This window comes from Notothenia coriiceps, unplaced genomic scaffold (genome assembly GCF_000735185.1).
Source record: "Notothenia coriiceps isolate Sejong01 unplaced genomic scaffold, NC01 NC01_scaffold00022862, whole genome shotgun sequence".
In the NCBI taxonomy this organism is placed as follows: Eukaryota; Metazoa; Chordata; class Actinopteri; order Perciformes; family Nototheniidae; genus Notothenia; species Notothenia coriiceps.
The window spans coordinates 184,233-197,674 of NW_011355563.1; the positions used below are offsets into that span (position 1 = coordinate 184,233).

At 40.2% G+C, this 13,442-nt stretch overlaps 1 protein-coding gene across 1 annotated transcript in view; it reads left to right on the forward strand.

Moving 5' to 3' along the window:
* kif1b (kinesin family member 1B) overlaps window positions 1-13,442 on the forward strand; it is a 62,668-nt gene that overhangs the window by 4,684 nt on the left and 44,542 nt on the right. The window contains 3 exon segments of the mRNA XM_010781172.1: window positions 12,236-12,312; window positions 12,448-12,627; window positions 13,264-13,332. Of these exon segments, the coding sequence (XP_010779474.1) occupies window positions 12,236-12,312; window positions 12,448-12,627; window positions 13,264-13,332 (326 nt within the window).

The window sequence follows — 13,442 nt, forward strand, 5'->3', positions numbered from 1 at the left end:
ATTATCCCCCTAAGCTAAGCGTAAACTAATGCTAGAACAAACAAAAGGTCACTTTGTCAATTAAACATTCACCTTTCAGATAGAATTGTGCTGAGTGTCGTCAGTTTGAGCTAAGTGGACGGTGACCTTACAAAAACCCTACAGGGAGGAATCGGCTCACCTATAGTGTCAGTTACAGCAAAGAGGAGGCTATCACCACAGCAGAACCGACAATGAGCCCATATTGTTTGAATAAACCGCTAGCAGAAAGCTAACAGGACAAGTGGGGATCATGGGGGTCTGGTTGAGGGATGATCATCTATCCTGCCGCTGAACCCTTTGCAGACAGGGACGATTGACCTGATTAGAGACAGTAATCTGCTGTCTTGCCTCAGGTCGCCACGCCCTGCTGCTGTAATCCCAGTGACCCTTGTAGGTGTACACAAGCAACGCACACCAACTCAGGGTGTTACATTCCTTATCCCCTCATGCTGAGATAGTTTGTGAGCAACACGCATTTGCACACATGCAGCACTTTCACATTCCAGACTGACCGTAATGAGGAGGGAGGACAGGCAGATGTCCGTATCGTGATCTGCTCATGCTGTGCCTGAGGAATTTCAGGCCAGAGGCGCAAGTGCATGGCTTGCAGCTAAGCCAGTTTTTTGTACACTTACCTGTAACGGAAACAGAAAATAACCAACATGTCACTTTGTTACACACTTGATTTGGACTTTAACCTTATTGATATTGAGAGCATGTCGGACCTCTGTGTCACTTTGTCAAATGATAATGAAGAACAGACAATAATCTTATGAGTCATACAGCACTTTCACATCTCATATCGCTTTCATATCCTCTGTGGTCATCTTCTTGCTCTGTAGTCAAGGCAACAGCAATGTTTATTTTCTGCTGCAAAACCGCATCTTGAATGAATGAATGAATAAATACAAGTTTTTTACTTCCTCCATTTACATTCTTTTCATAACATCATGTGCTTTTGTTTACTTTCAGTCATGTCTTTCTGCCTGTTCATTTCTAACCTGGTGCTGCTACAGGGCAGCGAACTGTGATCGGGTCGCAGTCTGTCAAGATGTGAATGATGCCGAGGTTTGACAGTTAATGATAGTTGTTTGGTTTGGGCTCATGTTGAGTGCCATAGGTAAAGGTAAATATGTGGGTCTGGTAGGAATATCAGGTTGTCTATGACTTTTATTCTGTTATTAGAGTTTATTTCTTCAACAAAATTGAAACATGCTGATAAAATATTTATGGTTGGTTTTGGTGAAATTCTCTTCAAGTAAATTCAGTTTAATAAGCCATAAATGCATGAATTCAAATTGTATTAATACTGTTTATGTTGCCTATTAAACTGTTTCACAAACCCCCGTTAGCATTCCCATTGGCAATGAATCCTTTTTCATTAAGTGTTTTAAAGGGAATAAGAAACCACAATGTGGCATTGCCTAATAGGGATAGTCTGTAGGTTGGAATGTTCTTAATGTGAATTGCTGTAATTGCTGACCAAGCCACTTGTGGTTTCTACTCTGCAACTTAAATGTTGACTCTTCATGACCCTTTCCGTTTTTAGCTTCTGTTTTCCCCTTCTGCACATGGTTAGCATAAGAATCTTTCCATCCTCTTTGGTTTATTGCTGCATTGATTTGTCAAACGGCGAAAGCTCTTCTTTGGGAACACCTTTTTGAAGACATTTTAATAATGTCAAATTAGGGCCTCAAAATTGATAGAAACGTACTTTTGTAACGGTATCAAAACATCTGCGAATATCAAACGGCGGTAGAAAGCTGTACACTCACAATGAGTGTTTGTAACTGCTGAATGTGTTGGCATTGTTCTCCTTTTACCATCTAAGGGCTGGAGGAATCAGCTACAGATGTTTTTAAACAAAGGTATTATTAGTGACGATAAACAGTACATCATGAAAACCAATGAAAAACCCATGACCTCATGAGTGAGGTGGGTCGAGCCTCCACTGCTGGAGATCTCTGGCCCCAAAATTGTTGAACCAAAAGTAGAGTTTTAGTGAAGAAATATCTCTTACCCCCTTCAGCAAATAATAAATCATTTGATCATTGAAAGAATAAATGTTTTAGCAGTATCTTAAAATAATCTTGAGGTATATTCACTTACTACCCTTGGATAATAGTCTTGCTCGATCGACATGATAAAATTAAAGGTGGGGTATCTAATTGTGGAGAAAGCAGCTCGAGTGCGCTAGAATTTGAAAATACACAACCGGAAAAAATCTCCCTCTTCCTTCAGACTTCCTTACAGAGCCCCTCCTCCAACACACACGAACGCGCACATGACCAATGAGGGCACGAGATAAGTTTGTGCACAGATGGAAGGCTGACAGGCAGCTAGGCCATCCAGTTATTTTAGCCGGGCCGGCTCAGATGATTGGTCGTGCTTTTTACAGCGCTACGGCTTCCACAGATGACATAGTTTTATGTATTTATTGTCAAAGCATTTAATATATTCATTGCTATCGGGATGTTAAGAGCATTCCATGGAATATAACAAGTGTTTCTGAAATAAATTACATACCCCACCTTTAAGTTGACTTTGCTGCCACATAAATATATGTTGTTTATAGAAGCCTAGTCTTTCTTTATCTAGCAGTAAACTGATGCAAAAGGTTGTCTTAGTTCTAAGCATAAACGCACAATATTTGTATCAGTGTCAATGCTTAATGTAGAATAAAGTTATCTTATGTCAGATCTGTGACCCAATTGTTTTCTTAAAAGAGGATTCCGCGTAGCATACAAGCTACAGATGAATGTGAGGTTGTTTTCAGTTTTTCCTCCACTCATTTTATTGTAACCCACTCTCCATGGTAGTGTGATAAAAACTGATGGAGCCTTTTGCAGAAAATGTGGGATATCAGAGGGGAGGGTGGCATCGCGCTGACTTGAGGGGGAGGGGTGATGTAAACGCAGCCACAGCAGCAAAGTTGTGCACGAGCACTGTTCACGTGTAGGACAGCGTGAGGCAGCATCAAATACAGTCGCCCAGCTAGAGATGATGAAGATTTCCTTCATATTGGTGTAGGGGGATTAATGGCATTCATGCAATTGGACCAACATTTAAGAAAAAGCAAAGCTATGACTTCAGTTCATGTGTTGTCATTGTCTTGCAGTTAATGCCTACTGCAACCAATGTCATCTTTTTTTTTATTATATAAAAGACATCTATCACTGGCATCAGAAGGTTTCTAAATGTATGATGCTGTTTCACTTGTTTCAGGAAGACATCAATGCAAGTCTCAATAGCAGAGAGTTACTTTTGATTTCTTGTTTTCAGAACCATTATTAAATTAAATAAGGTGTTGACATAAAACCTTTCAGAAAAATATTATATAATATTGTAGAGTATATTGATGCTCAAATTAGGTGTTCCCAGGGAGCTCTGCTTCCATTGGCAGCTGGGATCCAGACCACACAAATCCATTAATGTTAGTAATATTACCAGAAATAAAAGACCAACCACCCGCGCTCACTCACATGACAAAGTGGAACCATGCACCGCTGAATTAGGCTTCTGAAATACAATTCAGCCAGATCCTAAAAGGTCTCTCAGTTTAACAATAGAACCACATTAGTGTAATGGATAAAGAAATTGCCTGTTTGAACAAAGTATCAACAGCTGATGTTTTCCTATTGGATTAGGAATGTGCGTATTAGTGTGCCCATTTGGCTTTTTTGGGCATGTGCAGAAGATTATAAAGACTGTAGTTGAGCCACAAGTTGAAAGGAGTACCTGCCCTAGTCACATGATAGATAAGGTTGCTGTATAATGCCTGGTTTCCTTTTAGAGGAGGATCTTTTCAACCACTCTATTGAATCTGACCTATACTGATGAAGTTATGAAAATCAGATTGTACTCGCATATCTATCTTCATTTATTCTTGGTGATGCATTCAGGGGATGGTGCGTTAAAGTTTTGTTACTCCTGTCTTGCTCCTCTTAAGCGACTCTTTGGTTCATTGCCCAAGTTGGGTGTAATGGCTGGACTTTCCCACATTCAAGAAAGTGAATGCATTTTAGTTTTTGTGCCTTGACTGAAAACTCTTTCCAGACTATATTGTTTGTTTTCCTCCCACAGTCTGAGGGCTGAATTCAGAGGCAAACTGGAGAGCTTTGCAGTCTGGGCACGGGTAGCTTAGTGGTGGGCATGATGTTCACTTTGTATTATTCATGAGCAAGAAATCAGAGGGGTTGGCGGTATATTAATTTTCGAACTTTAATTAATAAGACGGGACTCTGGAATCCTCTGCTGCTCCAATATGGAGCTGTCTTATGCTATGTTTGAATACAATGAAGCTAATTCAGAGTATACACACATACACATTAATACATACGCGTCACACGCAGAACCACGGTTCCACGCATCATTAACATCCTCCACAAGGAAATTGCTGGATAAATGGTGTTAGTCATCTGACATTTGCTTGAGGCCACACTCATGTTTTCTAGCTTCACAGATAATGTCAAACAAGTGATGCCTCTTCTTCTATATATATATATTTTTTTGTTTTAAATTTAAAGATGGGCTTTGAACATAAACTATCCGAGATGTTCCCAGATCCTTGTTCCATGATGTCATGGAGCTTATATAAAGCCAGAGAGCATTTAAAGCGGGACTTCAGTGTCTGAGTGGAGGCTAGTTGAGGGAATCCAGGTCACTGCTCTGTAAAATGGGTGCCTGTTGTAAGCAGTGAATGTAAGGGCCTCTGTATTTCCCTTGTCTGAACAGCCTCGCCGGCACAGTTTCAACACAATGCTTGGATCATATGATGGTCTGTATGTTGTTGAGAGACACATCTGACACAATAAAAATGCAACTTTTCTAAATGTACAGATTAACATTTTAATGCAAGTCAAGTTTCCCGTATTTCTTGTTATGCCTTTTACTTCTTTATGAATTGAATAATTACAGTCAAGCAAGCAATGGATAATATTTAAAAGCAAGGCACTCCTTTTAAACTCATAGATAGTTGGAATCAGCATCTCTCTTTGCAGAGAAGTTTAACATTGATATGATATAGATATAGCTATGGAAAGATTGCTTTATTATAAATACAAAAGCAGTTTTATTTCTTCATGTGTAATTGTGAAAAGGTTGACAGGCAAGTTTGAATGGTCAATAGATGAAGTGCTATTTTCAAACTGTTAAATAGCAGACACGTCTCAAGCTGGGGAAGTATTACTAGCTTTCCATGACACAGGATGTGTCTGGAAAGTCCCTTGATCTTTCGAGGCAGCACCTGCAAAGAGGAGAATATCCTCCTTGGAGCTGATCCATGAGAAGCGTTGCCGCTCGAGCTGTGAAAACAGCTGAACTCCTGACTAAGTATCCTGTATCATTTTGTTAATGTTACCATTGAGGTGCAAACAACAAATATGTTCTTTGAACATGTTGGGGGATGTGTCCAGACAAACCAGCCATTAAACTTGGTAGCAATTGGCATGTGCTTTAGATATTTATTGTTATTTCAGCTCTGAATTCATGCCAGTTATGTATTCCCTGTGGGTTTAACCCCCCATGTCATCACCTGAGAGGCTGTCTGATATCCCTATCTCTTTGTTGTAGTTCTGTGTTTGTTTGGCTTCTGAATGGAGTCCTGCTGGCTTGGCATGTTTTCTCTGTCTGTTGGCTTCTAGAAGCTTCTCTTTAGTCTCTGTTATTCTAAACTCAGTGCGTCTGCGTGAGCTGCTCACATCAAGCGCATTGTCAGTGTCTGTGCATAGGGATCAATGTATGGTTTGGCCAAGAGTTCGGCAGAAAGGTTGGGCGGCTGAAATCTGTCCATTCCTTCCTGTCACTGACAGTCTGTCGGCATGCGAAGCACTAGCTGCCATCTGCTGCTGTATAAATAGACAGTATTCAGAGCTGGAACAGCTGGCGCAGAGGCCAGGACTGCGCCCTTTCCCACTGCTTTCCAGCTAGACAGGCAACCCCACCTAACGCTGCTTTAATGTATTACTTTTTGAGTTTTTCAAAATAAAACAATTAAAAACTTAAGAGATCAAACTCATTTGTTTGTTTAATAGCACTATGAAATTCAGTATTCTGAGAATTTTTTTATTTCCTAAATGAAAAAGCAAGAAACCTGTCTTTTTTAAATTTATTTGGGTGTGAATTGGAGAGAAATCTTGTAAAACATTATATGTGCATGATAAGAAAAATCATGCCCTCCCAACATTTTTACTGTCATTCCAAATGATATTAAAGAAAAAATAAATGGGCTGCCAGCTCAAGGTAAAAGTGTACCTATTTATTACAGTGTGAACACATTTTTTTATTTCCTGGCCAAATAAGATTTCATCAAATGGTTTTCTTGAGTGCTTGTAAACAGTTACAGTTCAAATATCTCTATTGTGTATTTTTTCGTTAAATTAATATTGTTTCCATACTGTTCAATTCCTTTAATTTGCAGTGTCTGAATTTAGTCACATTCCATCAGAGATATTGAACGTTTCTTTATTCTAAATATCACATAGAAAGGAGGGGAGGGGGGGGGGCAGTTTGAAAAGGTTCATTGTGATAGGGGACTGGGCACATTCAATTGCAATACCCTGCTTTCAGTGCATTGTTCTGGTGTCTTCCTGTGCCTTTCCCCCCCCCCTCTCCTCTAGTGGGAAGAGACAAATGACGTGAGCAGCCTTCTGAGTAGAAACAGAGGATTCGTTAGTAGGAAGTCTGTGCCTTCCTGTACTTGAACACGTATTACTTTGATGTAGCGGTTCATTTAATGAAATGACAAGGCATGGTCTAACAGGAAGTTTGTTGTAGCTTGTTTGTCTGAGTTGACGATGGTGATTCTCCCGTGGAAGGTAATAACTCCTGGTTTGGACAAACTCATATGCCTACCCAGGAAGTCCCAGGTCTTTTTCTGACAGGAGGGCTCAACGGAGGGGCAGTATTGAAATCTTGTACAGAGATATTTTAATTAAAGGCCACAAGGCATCTCCCTGACCAGACGTCAAAGTGCAATGTGTCCAAAGCAGTAATGAAGATACCACGTGGTTGTTTCTGTTTTGGAGATGGTGTACGTCCTGTGTTGTGGCTGCAGCAAGCTCAGCTGTGCTCCGACGCTACTTTTAGCCCTCATCTTTGAGCCGAGTCCAGTGACAACTCTGTCACCTGTGCTGCTGCCCTGGCAACTGAGCCATCACACACTCTCTTCCAGAGACACTCACTGGATACAACACCCAGAGCTCTTCTGTGGCCACGTCCTCAGAACTCATCTTAATGCTCCCTATTTGAGATTGAACAACCATATGAGCGTAACTGTTGCACTGTGGAAACCATCAGCTCATGTCAACAGATGCTTTTCTTCACCACTCATGCACATACTGTAACCGGGCGTGCCTTTTTAAAATGAGACAACAGCAGCATTAAAGCCGTGCAATAATGTATTTTTCTTGACGTAGTGATAGGATATTGGCACATTAAAGATTAGGTGGCTAGCCATCATGATGTAAATTAAGTTCTTATTGTCCAGAAGGTGCCTAACAATCATAATATTTTAGTATCAAATTAATCCAGTAATAGCCTTCTGAAGCTTGGGTGCATCAGGAAAAGGAACAACCAATTGTTAATTCGGCATTCTTTAAATGGTATTAATTTGTGAAATATTAAAACAAATATAGGTTGTAGGCATGACAAAAAAAGGGGGGGGGGGTTTAAGTTGAAAACCACAGCTAACCCAGTGACTCTTCCTGTTTACATCAACCGAAGCAACATGCCTGACCTAAACAAAACATTCCAAACATCTCGTATTAAATTAGTGTTCTTTTTTAAAGATTTGTATTTGGTCTTTTTTATACATGTTATATGGCATTCACGGTAACCACTTGCTACTGAATTTAAATGTGTTTTTACTTTGGTGGTTCTTTAATTGCCTTTAGCCTTGCTATGCCAAATGTAATCAACACAAAACAAATGGTCCCATTATTCCGTACATATGGTAAGGGTTGTAGGTTCTGCTGACGGGACAAAGGCTATTGTTTAGTCGGGAAATGCTGTCTGTAGGATTTAAATGATGTGAATTAACTGAATGAAATAATATTTATAGAAGTGAACCGTTACATCACACTGCTGCTCATATGCACACAGACCCCAGGGATGCTATTACAATTCCTCAGTCTTGCTGAAAGAAGCACACATGTTCTGCACAGAAAGTATTCCTCTGAATGCCTGGCTCTTAACCCAGCCATTTGTTTTCCTTTTATATTTTGCATGTGCATTCATTTAATGCCCTTGCCCTTTCCTGTGATCGCGGACAGGCATCGATTAGCTTGCACTAACAGCTAGCGGCTCCTTAGAGGGTTACTGGAAAGGAGATGCTCATGTGTTCGGCCATTTTAGACCCTGTTTGTCTGCTAGTCTCAGGTGAATGGTGCTAGCTTTTAGTCCCCATCTGGTGCTCAGAGACCTCCTAACAACCTAATTACTGAGTGGTATCTTTTCTTCCCTAGCTGGATTATAGACCCCATGTCGAACACTGGATTACAAAATGTCTGCCGGCTACAACCAGCTGAGTGATGTTCTTTAGATAGCAGGATGTGGTTAGTTAACTGGTGCCCAACCCGCCTTGAAATGGAAAGCTCCCGTGGAGTGCCAGCATCATGTCAGTACTATATTCTGCGGAACAGGAACTGAAAATGCAAAGCAGTGGCATTTTGGACAAATAAACATTTGAACTGTTATACCACCCAGCAGCTCGTGTCTGTTCACTGTACATTGGGTTGTGAGTGAATGTCTCTAACTTTAGAGATACACAGAGATTCTCCTACATTGCCGTTCCCACGCTGATTTGCATGTCATCCTTTTGTGCAATGGATGTTTAGCCTCATGATGACAGGGTAGTGATACAACAATCCTTTATGTTGCTCTTTTACTGATAGTGTAGAATTCATGCTTGCAGACCTTGTTTTAGTGTTACCTGGTATGCAGCAAATCAATGCTGTGTCACCAATAGTAATGCTAAAATATTTGTCTTTTTTTCTTCACTACAATGTTTTTAATATTCAAATTTTGGAAGTCTTGAAAAGGTTTTATTGCACTAAAAGTTGTTTCTGGTATTGTTTAGGGAGTCTGGTATGATAAAATTATTACTTGAGTAACAGATCACTTTTGCACATTTTAGGGTTTTTAAAGGATTAGAAAATCAGTTTTATAAATAGTTGTCATCAACATTTACAGTGTGTTTTTTAAAGTGCATTTTAATAATTCTATGTAGTATCTACAGAGTCATAATAGAGGATGCTCAAGGCGAGAGCGCACTGTGCTGCATCCTCCCCTTCTGTGCCAAGTTGCGGTTGTTATGGCAACCAGATTATGGTCCTATACCTGTTGCCATGGTTGAGAAAGACGGAGTGATGACGTTCAATAGGCATCAGAGTGAGTCTCCCATTTTAAGTCCGGTATGTGACACTAGTGGAAATATATACTATTTATGGAACACGGAGGTATTCCTCATTGACATGTTAATGTGTGACTATTATATTATACTATCTCTGCTCACATACATTCTGCTTGTAAGTGTGATGTGCAGGAGTGTAAAGGGAGCAAAGGGACTGATATACAGTCGAGATAAATTAGGTGAATCATGCTGGAAGATATTGATAGAGATGAGATAGACCTTTAATGTCCCCATAGGGTAATCTTTTCTGGATTCGGTCCTGCTGTTCAACAGTAGATACAATCTTCAATAAAACTACCCAGAGTCCATGTAACTCTTTAGTTTTCACATACCTGTAGGGGGAATCCTGTTGGCTGCACTTACATTCACCTCATTCTTCCTCGGTCCACACCATTTTCATAATTAAAGTAAGTTTTCATGCAAAATGTGCAAAATAAATGAGTTTTTAGACTCTCAAAGAGATTTTCTGCTGCTATAACTGTTTAGTTTTGGGGTTTTACGCAGCGTCCACACGGCGGCTAGCATCTTACATGAGAGACACACTCTAATGATGCACTGACAGGACCACTTGGGTGAGGCATCTATCTGTTCCGAGAGCAATGGAGTAGATATTCATGCCACATCGTGAGCATTATTCACCTTTAATAGACGAGTAGTCTCCCACTAGCTGCTATCATGTAGCTTAACTGTGCGTTTAGGTACATTCTTAATCCACTACATCCACCAAGTTCTCCGGTGAGAGACTATATCGGAACCATGGTCTGAACCAGGGAACAAAGCTTTCATATTTGTTTTTTGCTTTGTTATTTGTTTTAAACAGCGGATTCCCAGTAAAGCCAGTTCCTCAATGTCAGTCCACTGGCCTGTCATTGGCATCCCACTGTCTTTTTGCCCACACGGCACTCATAATCTTTCTGTTTTTACTGCTAAGTTGCCTCCTTAACAGTGAATTTGACTGACACTGAATGACTCCAAACTAGATTACCTCTTCTTTAATAGCCAATGTAGAATAGATTGTTCCAGGAAAGTAGAAGTGGCGCACTGGTAACTTAAATCCTGCCTTCGTTACTTCATTCCCTGGCTCCAATTTCACATTTGGAGGCCAGTCAAAGGTGAAAATGAGCTTTATTTAGCCACCTGTCTTGCTGTATCCTCTTCCAGTGCCCAATATGGCCGCTGTGGCCCCACACCTTAACCTGTGTGAAGATTGTAGGGGGTACAAAGTCATGCATTGTTTTTTACCTGTGCTATTGTAGCTACCCTATTTAGGGCAATGGCTTCTCTACAACCATCACATATTTAGCATCAAGCAGTTAGTGTTCTGGTTTCTGAGGACACGCTGTGCTTTTTCTAACAGCATGTGACCTGTGGAGGGTGATATACAATCCCTGTCTCTCCACATCTCCTGCATTATTGATACGTTAGCTGAAATCCTCTGAACACATAAGGCACTCAGCCTAGGACATCTTGATGCTAAAGCCTCTCAAGCACACTCATATCGAGGAGCCAGACCTGGCTTTTATTTGCCCATTTGCAAAGAACTGCATTTGCATTAAACAAAGACAATTACTGCATTCTGGCTCACATTGGAGGGTTGGTTGACAATAGACAAAATGCACTATAAATGCGTAGTTTAAATCGTCTTTTCTTTTTACAAACTCTGGTTTCGATTGTTGCTCTGTTTGGAGTATTGCTAGGCCCTCAAGCACACCCATCAGACCCAAATACATATTTTTTTACTATCCTCTATATTACTCCTTTCTATTCTGTACAGCCTGAATGAACTCTCTGCCCTGGCCCTTTGATGCAAGGCAGCTACAGTCAATAGGTGCATTTTGAAAAACTTTGGTATGGGTATCTTAAAATATCCTTCAGTAATTGCCTTAATCCCCTCCTGTACATATTCAGTGCCGAGTGTATCAGGTTTGAACACTACTCCCAGGGGTAACAGCAAGCGAGGTTGAGTGGGATGACATGCCAGGCATGGCTGCAGATTCTTGTTCATTAAGAAATGTGTGTGTGGCCATAGGGACCGGCTGGGGGTAGTGCGGACATTCAGTGTCAGTCATCATGCCTTTAGCAGATAGAACAGCTGATGGTGGTATAATGACACATGTTTTTATTCTTTAAACTATGCATTTGTCTTCACACACTGGTTAAAGATGGCGTGTTTGGAAAGGTTGACACAACAGTTGCAGTTCTCAAAAAGGCCAGTGGCTCATGACTTTCTGTGTAGAATATATAATGGTTAGTGATGTGAACATCTGATCTGAACAGTATCTTTGAAGACCCACTATTTGCCAACCAGGATAACAATAAATACTATTTTTAATTAAGGTCCATTTAAACTGAAATGTAATTTTTTGTTGTTTTTTTAATGAATAATAATAATAATAATCAATTTAAATGAGCAATGGGAGTTTGATTAGATGTTTGAATTTTAAGTTGACTCAACTATTCCAAGGGTGAGACAAATCGAGTTTACTGGCAATAGCAACTGAATGTTCCAGAACAACACAATCACAAGGCCAGGTACCTCGTGTTTCAAAGACTATTTGGTTGAACTGTCCCTGCCATATTTCAAATTCAAACATTACTACACAGAAGCAACTTTTGTTAAATACTATATTGTTGTCGAAGGGATTGAATCAAAATCCTAATTGAGTCATTCAAACGTGACATGTGATATATAAATTAACTTCATTAGAACTTAAGATAAGCACATGGGATTAGTTGTTTTTTTCCATATAGACATTAAAACCAGATGTTATGGACCACCTTACTAATTTTGTACTCCCCCCACAGCTATTCTCAACCCCAAACAACCAAAGGAACCAGCAAAGACCTTCAGTTTTGATTACTCATACTGGTCGCACACTACGGTAAGTTTTCTTTGTTCCTTAGTCCAGACTAATAAACAGTGCAAGAAAAAAGAACCTTATTGATATGTTGTCAGTTTGGAACACAAGCATATTGAAATTCTATACATTTAAGCCCTTTATCCATCTTTCCCACAGCCGGAAGACCCCAGCTTTGCATCACAGAACCGTGTGTTCAATGATATTGGCAAAGAAATGCTGGCCCACGCGTTTGAGGGCTACAACGTCTGCATCTTCGCTTATGGCCAGACAGGATCGGGCAAATCCTACACCATGATGGGCCGGCAGGACGAGGGGCAGGAAGGAATCATTCCCATGGTTTGTTCTACAATACATCATACAATACATAGCAGATATTAAGAGACTTTGCCCACTATGTTTTACTTACTTCTCTGCCAGCGATTATTCGATTTTTCGAATATTCGTTACAGTCTCCATAATCGAAAATAATTTTTTAAAATTCGATTTTATTTATATATTTTTTTATTATTATTTATGTTTTTCATTTTTTTCCTGGCTTAGTTTCAACCAAAATATAGACTAATGCTAATAATAGCAATAGTATTAATAATTGTAAATGGCCATTGGTCACACCACCAGTTTGTTTTACTGTAAACTTGGAGGAAGCCAGCAGCGCAGACTGCTGCACTCTGCGACCTCGCAAGACATGGCTCTTTGTCTCTGCACTGTTTTTCGCTGCTAGCCGCCAGCTCAGCTACCGCCATATTTAGAGCCGTGTGCAGTGCTTTGCTCTGTATTTAGCATTGGATGGAACCCTTTCAGTGTTTTATCTGCTGAGGCTCTCTATATCGGATTGTGTGATGTTTAATTGCTAAATGATCTGCTATAAATCCAAATAAGTTGTTTGTATCTGTTGGTCCACTGATCTCTTCTTCCTTTCACCTCCCCACATCCTGTTCATGTGCGCTAAACATTTCTTTCTCTGCCCCTCAGCTTTGTGAAGATCTATTCTTTAAAATCAATGATGAGGACAACAAAGAGGAGCTCGCCTACTCAGTAGAGGTGAGCCTCGGACTGCTTTGACATCTGTGATCCGTGCTTTTAGCCCCCGCCTCATTCCTAGCCTTCTCATAACAATATATCGGGTTGAATTCATACATTAATCACATATT